Source organism: Mesoplodon mirus (genome assembly GCF_964341445.2).
Source record: "Mesoplodon mirus genome assembly, chromosome: 3".
In the NCBI taxonomy this organism is placed as follows: Eukaryota; Metazoa; Chordata; class Mammalia; order Artiodactyla; family Ziphiidae; genus Mesoplodon; species Mesoplodon mirus.
The window spans coordinates 22,195,312-22,208,491 of NC_138978.1; the positions used below are offsets into that span (position 1 = coordinate 22,195,312).

Here is a 13,180-nt window from a genome sequence, read left to right on the forward strand (position 1 = left end):
CTGCTCCAGCCTCTCAGGCAGTCCCTTAGAGCCAGAGGAGCAGCTGGCAGTGGGAGCTTTGTCCCCAGAGGTGAGCGTTTCATTCCCCAAAGGGCTTTACTTTTCCTTTCTTCTCTTTTGGGCTTTAATCTCCTTGTCATTTCGAACACATCACAATTTGACGCATGAAAGACTCTCAACCTCACCTCAGATCAAAGAAATGTATACTGAAGCTAAACAAGATGCCATCATTTTGCAAAAACTAACAGGAGGGGTAATGTCCCATGTTGGCAAAAGGATGAGGAGCCCAGCTGTCTGCCACAGTGTGAGAAGTTCTTTAATGTGGGAGGACAATTTGGCAATAACAGTGAAATTTTTAAATGAGCATGCTTCTTGATGCAGCTTTCCATTTCTAATCATTTATCTTGGAAAAGTAAATGATGGACGTAACGACACATGTATGAGGGTGTTTATTATTTTAAAAATTAATTGTATAAGCAAATAATTGGAAACAGCCTAAATGCCCATCAGTAAAATACAGGTTAAATAAATTACACTATCTTCATATAATTAAGTACCATACTGCCATTTTGAAAAATTGAGGTCAGTCTATTGGCACTGACGTAGAACCATGTCTAGGATATGTTGAATGAAAAAAGTTACATTTTAAAAAATGTATAGTATACCCTATGAGCCAGCAATTCCACATCTAGATATAGACCCAAAAGAAATTAGTTATATATATTGACAAAATGACTTGTACATGAATATTTATAGTAGCTTTATTCATTATATACCCAAACTGGATACAACAGGAGAGTGGAAAACAAGTTCTAATATATTCAGACAATGGGTCAGATAATGCGTTCAACACAACAATAAAAAAATAATGAACTACTAATACACACAATGAAGTGGATGAACCTTAAAAATCAGGTGAAAGAAGTCAGACATAGAAGAGTACACTGTATTGTTTAACTCACAAGAAGTTGAAGAACAGGCCAGTCGATTCTGTGGACGTCAGAACAGTGGTTTCCTCTGGGGAAGGGTCTGCATGAATGGGGAAGGGGCGCAGGAAACTCTCTGGGGGTAAAGGATGGAAATGACTTCTCTATTGACCTGGGTGGTGATCCCACGAGTGTGTGCACAGGTAAGATTCATCGAGCTCCACATTTAGGGATTGTGCATTTTATTGCCTGTAAATTATGCCTCAGTTTTTAGAAAGTGTGCTTGTTTATCTAAGCTCTGGAGAAGAGAAAAAAACAAAAAAAGACTCTGGCAGAATATACACCTATAGTGGGGACGAGTACAGGGACTTTCTAATTTTTATTTTCTCTGCTCCTGTATTGATTGAATTTAGGCCATAAAGAACTTTTTAATTAAAAAAAAGTCTTTAAACGCAGGGTTCTGAGATGCAGGGTAAGTGGAGGTGAGGGTTTGGCCAAGGATGGCCTGATTTGTTCTGATTGAGGCTTGTGTGGGCTGCACGGGCTCTCGCATCTGCTTCCTGCTGATCCCAGGCCCGGCTGCCTCGCAGGGCCGCTCAGCAGTGAGCCCACCTCCGCAGCCTGCCACCCTGTTTTCCCCTTTTTCCCATTACTCGCGTTTGAAAGCATCCCTCCCAACCTCACTCTGGCCTTGTTTCTCTTCATGTGTGTTCACCAGGTGCCTCATTGCATTCTTGGGCGTCTTCTTAATCACACGAAACAGGAAGAAGGCCATTCCCTTTGAGCCCTACATTTCCATGGATGCCATGCCAGGTAACATTCAAATCCAGCTGGCCAGCCCATCCACATAGAATGACTGCTACTTCCTGTTTAAAAAGAGACAACCAGCCTCTGGGTTTGGTGCAGGGAAGGTGTGCTGTGCTATTATGATGTGACTGTCTCTCTTTTTTTTTCTTTCTGTTTTTTGTGGGTTTTTTGGTTTTTTGTTTGATCTCAATTTGCAAAAGAGGAGGCAATGGCTGAGGCACCTCGATTGGTTTTGAGCACATCTTGCCAGTTCTCATGTCACTTTGGGGATCTTTTAAAGACAATCCTGATTCACACTGGATATAATTATGATCTGCAGCACCAGGCTTCATGCCTGCAAAAGGAAAAATCCAGTTCATCTCAGTGGAATGGAATGATCAGAGAGGGGAAGGAAAATAGGATGAATGAAATTCAAATACTATAACCTCAGTCCTTAGATTCCACAAGGGAGTGGATTGTTCTGGAGAGCCTAGTTCCCCAGGGAGCTCAGGGTTCACACCGAGAAGCGAAAGTTCAAAGGGCAGGAGCATAAATGTGTGAATCAGCTGAGTACCGCACAAAAGGGAGTGATGGGGCTTGTAGAGAACTGGAGAGCACTTTGCAGCCTCAAGGGATTCAGACGAGAAAGTTAAGATGTTGGGCAGCCCCATCTAGATTTGCTGACCTACATTCTCTAGGATACTAGTGGCCACTAGCTTTCACTCTTTAACTCAAATTTAATTTTTAGCTTAGATATATAAGATGGACCTCTCTCCAAAGCATAATCTCCCACCCTCCATTAAGACAGTCTTACCTAGGGGTAAAACAGGAATAAAGACACAGACCTACTTGAGAATGGACTTGAGTATATGGGGAGGGGAAGGGTAAGCTGTGACAAAGTGAGAGAGAGGCATGGACATATATATACTACCAAATGTAAAATAGATAGCTAGTGGGAAGCAGCCCCATAGCACAGGGAGATCAGCTCGGTGCTTTGTGACCACCTGGAGGGGTGGGATAGGGAGGGTGGGAGGGAGGGAGACACAAGAGGGAAGGGATATGGGAACAGATGTATATGTATAACTGATTCACTTTGTTATAAAGCAGAAACTAACACACCACTGTGAAGCAATTATACTCCAATAAAGTTGTAAAAAAATAAAATAATAGTTTTATCAGGATATAATTCACATACCATGAAATTAAAACAAAAAGACAGTCTTGTGAACAAAAGACAGTCACAGTGATGGAGTACAGTACTACTTAATAAAGGGAGGCAGGCGTGTTCTCAGGGCTGACCGAGGTGCCCATGATTTAAATGGCCCCAGGGTTTATGTGTCTACTTTTGATATTATTTCCTCATCTCTTGCTATTAAGCTGTTGTCTGTCATTCTTGCTGTTACCAGCCTGCCTGTGTAGAGCAGCTCCGTGTCAGTCTTCTCATTTGACCCAAGCTGTTCAAATCATGTATAAAGTGAAAATAAAGAAGCTCTGAGTTGGGGGCCTTAAAGTTTCTCCTACGAGTTAAGTGCATGAGCTTTAGTGCATGGATTTTTGAAACATCTAACCTGGCTGCTCAGATGCCTTTTTTGCTTACTTCCTTGTTTCTCGGCTGTGTTCCGGATAGATGAGGGCGCTGGATAGCTGAATTCCAGATAGGTGAGGTGTCAACTCTGTGTGTGCAAGTATGTGTATGTACGTGTGTGTTTGTGTGTTTATAAACCGTGTATGTGTATACATCTATATAAGTATTTGCGTATATACAGATGTGTTTTCTGGTAGAAGATAGAAGGTAACCTAAGGTAACCTTAGGTATCCGCATTCTGTGATCTGTTTGTGGACGTGGCTCTTCCTTCCTCTTTGTGCCTTGTGACCGGTGGGAAGTTGGATGTTGGAGAAAGGAGACCTGCCCTCGGCCGTGGCATGTCAGGACTTCTGAGTAGGCCTGCCTTCTGTACTTTGAAGCTGAGCATGGGCTTGGAGTTCAGATGACCTGGATTCAAATCCCAGCTCTCAACCACCTACCTGCTGAGTGACCTTGGGCGTGTGCCTGGACCTCCCAAGGCCTCTGACCCTCACTTGTAAATTGGGATTCCTTTTCCCAGGGTAGTGGGATAATATGTTAAAGGCCCCTTGCACAATGTCTGGGACCTGGTAGATGCCTGGTTGAATTTGGTTTCACTTCGTTTTTACTTAAAAGACTGTGAAAATTTCGAACACTTGTTTGACCTGATGCCAGGTAAAATAAGAAGAAGAAAACTCTTAAACAGAGACGCTTTTCCAGCTGCTTGGTTTCCCTGGTCAGCATCAGGACCTTCCTGGCTTTGGGTCTAACCAGATTGATATCTTCACAACCGAGTAGTAGCCACGGCTCAAGAGGCATTCAAGTTCTGAAAATTAACTACACGTCACAGTTAGGAGAGGCTTGAAATAATTTTAGCACCTGGAAGACTTCTAGAAAATGAGAAGGAGAAAAACAGTCCCTGGCAGTGAGGAGCTGGCCCGGCTGTCACAGCTGGGCCTTGGTGTTCCTGGCTGAACATAGACCATTTCACAGAACATCAACATCAGACAAGGTCATTCTGGGACTGTGATGGATCAAGACACAAACAGGACCATGCCATTGTCATGTCCAAACACAGACAAACATGAACATTGTCCAAACCATAAAAAGACCAACCATCCCCCTCACATGAGTGACTGCTGCTTCTTTACCAATCACAGCTTTAGTCTCCATCTAGTCTTCTTCCTTCTAGATAACAATCATTAAGATCCCCAGTTATAGAATTATCCCCACTTCCTGACAGCATCTAATCCAAAGTAAAGCCCTGCTTCCTTACTACTTTTTTTTTTTTTGGCGGTACGCGGGCCTCTCACTGTTGTGGCCTCTCCCGTTGTGGAGCACAGGCTCTGGACGCGCAGGCTCAGCGGCCATGGCTCACAGGCCCAGCCGCTCCGCGGCATGTGGGATCTTCCCGGACCGGGGCATGAACCCGTGTCCCCTGCATTGGCAGGCGGACTCTCAACCACTGCGCCACCAGGGAAGCCCAAAGCCCTGCTTCCTTAAAGCCTCCTGAAATCACCTGACACAACCCAAATTCTGTAGTAAGTCCTTCTAATACTCTCTCACTGAAACAACTCCCCATGACGTACGTCTCCTTCACTGAAATGAGTCAAGAAACCCAAATTTGTTAGACTATAGGTGTATTCCTGGTGGGTTTTGGCTGGGGAACGTTGACAAAGCTAAACTATGCCTGGTAAGCCAACTCTCTTCCCTGAGGAATAGGCATCCCCTCATCTCCTCCCAATTCCCTCCCCCAAATCTAAACCACAGACTCTTAAACTGTACCCTTCAAATTCCCATCAGCCGGGCTTCCCTGGTGGCGCAGTGGTTCAGAGTCCACCTGCCGATGCAGGGGACATGGGTTCGTGCCCCGGTCTGGGAAGATCCCACATGCCGCGGAGCGGCTAGGCCCGTGAGCCATGGCCGCTGAGCCTGCGCGTCCGGAGCCTGTGCTGCGCAACGGGAGAGGCCACGACAGTGAGAGGCCTGCGTACCGCAGGGGAAAAAAAAAAAAAAATTCCCATCAGCCAAGGCTTGTGCAGTGTGGAAGCAAAGGCCCTTCCACAGATTGGGTCTTCCCAGGCCATTTGCAGAGTAGATAAGAGCATGGACTTTGGTGTCAAATCCCAGCTCTGTCTCTCATTAGCTGTGTGTCCTTGAGCAAGTTACTTTGCCTCTCTGAATCTCTGTGTTCTTCTCTGGAAAAGGAGAATAGTAGCATATTTCTGTCATAGGATTTGGGGGGATTAAGGTCTATAGGGAGCCCACACAGCATTCTGGTTAAGAGTGTGGGCTTCAGAATTTAAACCACCTGAGTCTGCACCCTAGAGCTGCCACTTGCTAGCTTGGCGACCTCAGGCAAGCTCCTTAACTTCCAACTGCCTCATTTTCCTAATCAATAGTTGTGCGAATCAAATGAGGTAAAACTTTATAACTATTTAGAACAGTGTCTGCCACCAGCTAGATGCTCAGCCCTCACCAGCCATTATCATTATCGCTGTTGTTACCATTACTGTTTAAAGCACGTAGCCCAGTGCGTCAGGCACAGGAAGCAGTCAGATGTCAGCCGTTATTATCGTCATGGTTTCATGGAAGATAATTTGCATTCAGTTCTTTTATTACTCAACCAGGGGGCAAGAGAATTTGAAGGGTCTTAATTCCCTACCAGGAAAAGAACTGGCCTCAGAGGAGGCCAGGTCCTACTTAGCTAGGGGAATTGTAGACTACATTCAAAGGAATTAATGACTAAAGTCTTTGCCCTCAAATGTAAGTAGAAATCCGACATCAGTGTGCCCAGAGGTAATAAGCAAAATCGCACCTTACTCCATATGTGGATCAGGGATGTTAATGTCAAAACTCTCCCTCTGGGCTTCCCTGGTGGCGCAGTGGTTGAGAGTCCGCCTGCCGATGCAGGGGATACGGGTTCGTGCCCCGGTCTGGGAAGATCCCACATGCCGCGGAGCGGCTGGGCCCGTGAGCCATGGCCGCTGAGCCTGCGCGTCCGGAGCCTGTGCTCTGCAACGGGAGTGGCCACAACAGTGAGAGGCCCGCGTACCGCAAAAAAAAAAAAAAAAAAAAAACTCTCCCTCTGAGCATCATAATACATGTGTCACCATCATGTATCCATGACACAAAAGTTATCATCTTCTCTCAACAGTATAATGAAGTTTTCTGGATCCTGATTTAATTCAGCGAAAAGTGTTGGCATCTACCACGTTCACAACACAGTGCTGGTTCCACTTGCCCTGTGGCCCGGACATTCCCACCTCATTCTAAGCCAATGGTTTCTTTTGACAGTGGCTGGTCTGTGTGCATATTTCCTGAAGATTCATCCTTTGTTGCTTAGCAACTATAATATTTCTAGTGTATATTTATGGGCGCTCTTTTTTTGTTCAATCCAAACCATTCAGGAAGTTGACAGTGCACATGCTTAGCTCCTGAGCGCTGTGATTAGTCTGTGGTGGGAAAGAGGAGGATGAGATGCAGCCTCCTTTGGCCCCACTGCATAATGATTTGGGGGAAATGGATTTCATTTCAGGTATGCAAAACATGCATGACAAAGGGATGACCGTCCAGCCTGACCTCAAAGCTTCTTTTTCCTACGGGGCCCTGGAAAACAATGACAACATTTCTGAGATCTACGCTCCCGCCACACTGCCCATCATGCAGGAAGAACATGGCTCTAGAAGCGCCTCTGGGGTTCCCTATCGTGTCCTGGAACACACCAAGAAGGAGTGAGCCCACCTTGAAAGAGACTCACCTTCTCTCCATTTACAGCTGCTCAAGCCATGCTGATAGCGGTTCAACCCTTAATTCTAAAACTTGCCTTTCAAGTCTTATTTTTTTAATCCAAGAACTCTGTGGATGGGGATCTTGAAAAGCCTTTGTCTCTGGCAAAGGGTAGATTATCTTGGTCCTGGAAGTTTCAGATGATGAGGGTGGGTCTGGGGTGGGGGGCTGAAAGCAGTATTCTAGGCGGGCAGTACAGAGTTCAGCCTCTGCCTGGTTTAGCCCAATGAGATTTGGAAAGCCGTTGTCATCCTTGAGGATGGTAACTGGGTTTCCCCAGTCAGTGACCAAAGGTGGCCACATTCTTTAGAGCTAAAGCAAGAGCTAAAGCAAGGCAGAGATTCTGCCCTTACTTTCCAAATCCAGTGAAAGGCTGGAAACCTCCAAATCTAGTCTTCCCTCACCTTATGTGCAGGCCTGATCTCTACCCACCTCCCTCTTGATTCTGTACTTGAGATAACCTTTGTGTCGCCTTCACATGGCATGGTGAACCAGCCCTGGGTGTAACATCCTGTCACTTGCCTGTAAGAAATGCACATCTGCTTTCTGATGGTCTGTGCCTCCCCAGTGAAAGAGTGCTTGATGTGTTTATACTGGATCCACCCTGAAAACTAATTTGGTTTTGATTCTGTGAATTACTTGGTTGCTTTCTTTCCCCTCAAAGGAACTGAGAAATTAAGAGAAGGGGAAGAATAAGAAAGACAGGAGCAGGGGTGATGAGCCTTCAGCCCATAAAGGGAGAAAAATCCGTTTTCATTTTGCAAGAGGTGATTGCATCACCTATAAAAGACGGACAGACAGTCTGGCTGTTGTATGTGTATTTTCCTGCACACCAGTGTCCTCTGGGAAAACCAGGGGTGCTCATTTCAGAGACAGCCTCACTCACCTCTCCTCTCTCCTCTCCCTTATAGATTGATGAACCAAGCTTGAGTCATTGGTTAACTTCCTTGGGGTCGATAGACTCTTTGGGTCCTCATCCCTGTGCACATACATCTGGGAGAAGCAGGCATTCTCAGAAATGGGGCTGCTGCTGGCTGGCTGGCAGGCTGCATACGTGATTGTCTTCCCCTAGACTGACTGTATGCTTTTTTTTTTTTTTTTTTTTTTTTTTTGCGGTATGCGGGCCTCTCACTGTTGTGGCCTCTCCCGTTGCGGAGCACAGGCTCCGGACGCGCAGGCCCAACGGCCATGGCTCACGGGCCCAGCCGCTCCGCGGCATATGGGATCCTCCCAGACCGGGGCACGAACCCGTATCCCCTGCATCGGCAGGCGGACTCTCAACCACTGCGCCACCAGGGAGGCCCTGACTGTATGCTTTTGAGAATGGCAGGTAAAGGTCTGCAAACTTTAATGAAAATAAGGATCCCCTAGGGAGTTTATTTAAAATACAGATTCCTACACCCCAACCACAGGTACTCTGATTAAGTGGGACTGGGACCAGGCCCAAGAGTCTGCATTCTTAACTGGCAGCACAGGTGATTCTGAGGCAGTTAATCCTGCCTGTATTACACACCTTGAAAGCCTAATAACTGAGAGAGACAGTTTGCTGAAACCCTGACACACCCCTGCTGGAAAGTTGGAATTACCATTCCTTGTTTCCTCTTGGGGGTTCATTTGGCAGGCCGAATAATCCCCATAGGATCCATGGCATTTCTGCATCCAGTGATTACTTCTTAGAACTACACTTCCTGCTTCCCTAGGCAGCCTTGAACTAACCGGCAAGATAACAGTGTTAATAGACCAGTGTTGATAGATCATTAACCTTTATGGATTGTGCTTAATACTGATTTAGTACCTTGACTTCAAAACTGATGTCTGTTGCCTGTGATAACCACTTCTGTATTGTCTTAACCACTTCTGTATTGTGTCTTACATGCCTAAGAAGGCAACAGACGATGACTCTTTTTTTCCTTTAGAATAGGTATCAAAACAATATTTATGAGGCACTTACTATGTGTTAAGCATTTGGACAGTGAGGGCTACAAGTAATAAGACCTGGTTTCTGCACTCCAAGCCAGCCGTGAGAGACACAAATACCTGGTCAGCTATGGCAGGGCAGGCCGAGTGCAATAGCAGACCACAGAAAATGACAGTTATGGAGGTCCTGCTAAAGGTCAGGCCCTGAGCCCGGAACTGGGTATTCAGAATTGGAGATGATTTAGGCTCCACTCATTGATGGGTGGCAAATCTAGCTAAGGTTTGGGCAAAGCATAGAAAGTAGAGTGATCACCCCCAGGCAGAGGGGCCAGCATTTGCAAAGACACAGAGATGGGTTGAGGCGGGTGGCAAAGGAAGAGCCAGGGTAGGTAATGGGAAATGAGCCTGGAAAGGTAAGCAGTGGAGGTAGAATCATGGAGGGACTTGAAGGCCTGGCCGAGGAGTTTAAACATATCCTAGAGAACATGGGAGCCATTGATGGTTCACGAGGAAGAGGATGGCAGGATCCACACTGGTTGGAAAGGAGGCCCTGTGCAGTTTGGAGGAAGACTCTGAAGGGGTAATAAATGTCACTTTTCAAGGTCAGGCTGCACAGCTGCAGGAACAAAACACAAAAGGGGAATTAAAATCCAATTTTGCTGCTATTCACATTTTCCCAGTGATGTTTCTAATGTGGGCCAGGAGGGGGTGTGAGGGCAGAGTGGATAAAGGGAAGGTGAGCGGGGAGGCCATTTAAATGTGTCAAACGCAGGTGATCATTTGGTATCTTATGTGCTCCCAGCCTTACTCAGCCCCCTTCCCTTGGTTTTGTGTTGGGTCTTTTAACCTGAAGTCAGGCAAGAGTGATGAATGGATAAAAGCACATTGTAATCTCAGGTCAGCTGACGATCATGGGGTCAGTGCCGCCCAGGAGCTGCCTTCAGGTTTGGGGCAACAGCGCCATCCTGTGAGGCTGAGTACAGGAAGGTTGCGCAGAGTTGCATGGTGGCTGCGGAGTGGAAGCCAGGGTAGGTCACCTGGGTCCTGGGAAGAACGGCTGATGTGGAGCCATGGTCCCCAGAATTCTGACTCTGTCTTGGGCTGGCATCTCCCTGTCTTTGTCCCTGAGTGTAAATGGACGGTTTGCTGGTGGCAGATAAGCAGCATTTGCTGTTAGGGCGGGGCACAAGGACATCAGCTTTCCACTCACAGCCCTAACTCTTTATTTTTCTCATGGCTCTCACGTCCCCAAGCCCTCTTGATGGCTCCAGGCAACAATACATATCCTGCCGCCATCTCCCTTCTCACAGCAAGGTCACCAAACTTGGGTTTCAGCTTTCCACTTGTTCTCTGGCATCCTCTCCCCACCCCACTCTGTTCCCCTCTTCTAAAGGCTGGGATTCTGGCGTCCCTAATCAGACACTAAAAGCAGTTCTTCACAGATGGGTGCCTGCAACTTTTGAAGGGACCTAAGCCCCATTCCACCCGCCCCCCAGCCCTCCCACGAAGCTGCAGGTCTGACATGCCATCACATGAAGACTCAGGTCATGCGAGGGTTTTGCAGGATGGAATTGAACACTGGGTAGGCAAGGGAGGATTGACATCTCCATTGCTTTTCTGGTGGAAATGAGGCAGCTTGATGGCACAGTGTGGAGACAAGATGTCCATCAAGGTACTGTTGGGGAATCTCCAACCCGCAGCCTTGTGAATTCCAAATCTGGTCCAACACTGGCTGACAGGCAAAAAATTTTACTGTGTGTTTCTCTGAGAAGCTGTGTAAATCAAGTCACCTTAGAATATATTCTATGTGGAAGCTCACATTTTGTTGATTTAGTGACTAATGTATGGCATGTCTTATTTTTCAAAAAAAAATGTGTGTGCTATGTGCAAATAGCATTATGAAGTGGTATTTAATTAAAGAGAAAATCCATGTGATGCCTGTTGAGTTTGAGTCTTTTATGTTTGGTTAATACTTTCCAGAGTTATCTACGACAGTGCTGTCCAATGAAACTTTCTGCAACGATGGAAATGTTCCATGCCTGTGCTGCCCAAATGGCAGCCACTATCTACGTGTGGCTATTGAGCACATTAAACATGGTGAGTGCAACCTAGGAATTGGATTTTTAGTTTTATTTAAATTCAATTATCTTAAATATCCACATATAGCTAGTGGCCGCTGTAGAAACCGTGCAGATCCAGAGATGCCCGTGATTGCACTTAAGGCTGAATTAAGCACTTTTTTTCCCCCTGCAGTGGTGAAGAGTATAGACTCGTGGCCACACGGCCTAGGTTTGAGTCTTGGCTCTACCAGTTATTAGCTGTGTTGTCTTGAACAAGTTGTTTAAACTTTCTGTGCCTCATCTGTAAATCCGGGATAGTAACGGTCACTTCCTAAGGGTTATTATGGGGATCAGGTGAGTTAATAGCTGTAAAGTCTTAGAACTATGTCCAGCATCCCATCAGGACACTGTATGACACTGAAGCAATGGTTTCCTTATTTACTTATTTATTTACTTATTCACTTTGAAATTGTATAATGAACACTTGTGATTTTTCTTAAGTAATTCTAAGCGAATGTGTCTCTCTTCATTTTAAGTTTCCAATCTACAAAGACAGGTGTAGAATAGAGCCTAAATCTTTATTTATACACACACACACACAGAATAATGTATACATACTCATACATTTAATAAGCACTTATTATATGCCACACACTACACTAAGACTTCACGTACATCTCAATTCTCCTTTATAACAATTCCATGAGGTAAGTTTTAATATTATCCCCATTTTACAGATGAAGAAACTGAGACTCAGGTCATATAGCTGGTAAATAGCAGAACTGCTATTTGAGCCCAGAACTGCCTGACTTCAAAACCTGAGCTCTTTATCCCTCTGCTGTGCTGCCTTTCCTGGTGTGGTTGAATTTCCATGGGGTAAGTTCACCACACATTAGGATTTCACCTTTATCTGACAAATTAAAAGGATGTACAGTTTCAAAGAAGGATGCAGACTTAAAGAACAGAATGCCCGCCTGCCCCCAGTTCACATGTTGAAATCTAATCCCCAGTGTGATGGTTTTTGGAGGTGGGGTTTTGGGGAGGTAATTAGAACATGAGGTTGGAACCCTCATGAATGGGATTAGTGCCCTTATAAAAGAGACCCCAGAGAATTCCCTCATCCCATCTGTCCAGTGAGAACATGGGAAAAAATACCCTACTATACTATCATTTCATTAAACAGGACATCAACACCCAAATAGTAGGGCAAAATCTCACAACAAAGGATAATCCTTGAAACTGAATAATTTAGCTTTATGAAAAATTTAAGACAGTCTCATTATTTGCCTCATTTTCTTGCAGGCCTGTAAGATGAAACCAGCATTAGGGAACCTAACTTGGTTTGATGCAGCTCAAACTTGGTATTACTTGTGAGGAAAGGGGGGCTAGTTAGCTGTAGACACAGGACTAGAACCATCTTATGAGCTCTAGTCCGTCCCCTTTCCACTGCATCACTGAGTCCTGCTACATCCTACAGCCTACATCCACCCCATTCATTGAGTTTTAACTCTGTGCCAGGCCCTGTGCTAAGCACTTTACGTCCATTATCACATTGCATTCTCTCAACAGCCCTGCAAGGAACCTGTTCAACCCGTTTTACAAATACAGAAACTGAGGCTCAAAAGAAATTCAGTCATTTGGGTGTGTAAGCCGCAGCGCCTGGATTCAAACCCAGATATAACTGATTCCAAAGCCTGTATTTTTTTTTTTAAATCCCATCCTCGATATGTCAATAGACGATACTTTTGTACCTTTACATTCTTTGTTCATTTTTAAGCATAAAATGCAACTTTCTCTGAGTCTGGAGGAGCACAAGAGCATTAGCTTTCAACCTTCACCGTTGCCCTGGGCCAAGACATCTTTCGTTCCTTTGGTACACTGAGTATATGGTATTTTAGGCAACTATTGTATCAATCAGGGTCCAGTCAGGAGACAGAAACCACGCCAGTTTTTGGAACAGAAATTTTAATATAAAGAATTGGTAACTAGGAATGAAGTTCTTCACTAGGCAACTGAAAGGGTACAGAAAGACCGCTAAGTATCCTACAGATAAGACGCAGCTCCCACCCCGAAGGCTGGGGGGAATAAAGGAAGAGGTTGGAATGATTACAACTTAGATGCCTGGAGGAGGCGCCCCG

General features: G+C 45.5%; 1 protein-coding gene across 6 annotated transcripts in view; it reads left to right on the top strand.

Annotated features, from left to right (window-relative positions):
* Positions 1 to 8,037, top strand: part of NIPAL3 (NIPA like domain containing 3) — a 43,383-nt gene extending 35,346 nt beyond the window's left edge. For all 6 annotated transcript variants that reach the window (XM_082613300.1, XM_082613295.1, XM_082613296.1 and 3 more), the window contains 2 exons: positions 1,645 to 1,739; positions 6,815 to 8,037. In XM_082613300.1, the coding sequence (XP_082469426.1) occupies positions 1,645 to 1,739; positions 6,815 to 7,014 (295 nt within the window). In that variant the 3' untranslated portion in view covers positions 7,015 to 8,037. The remainder of the gene's footprint in view (positions 1 to 1,644; positions 1,740 to 6,814) is intronic.
* The last annotated feature ends 5,143 nt before the right edge of the window (positions 8,038 to 13,180 follow it).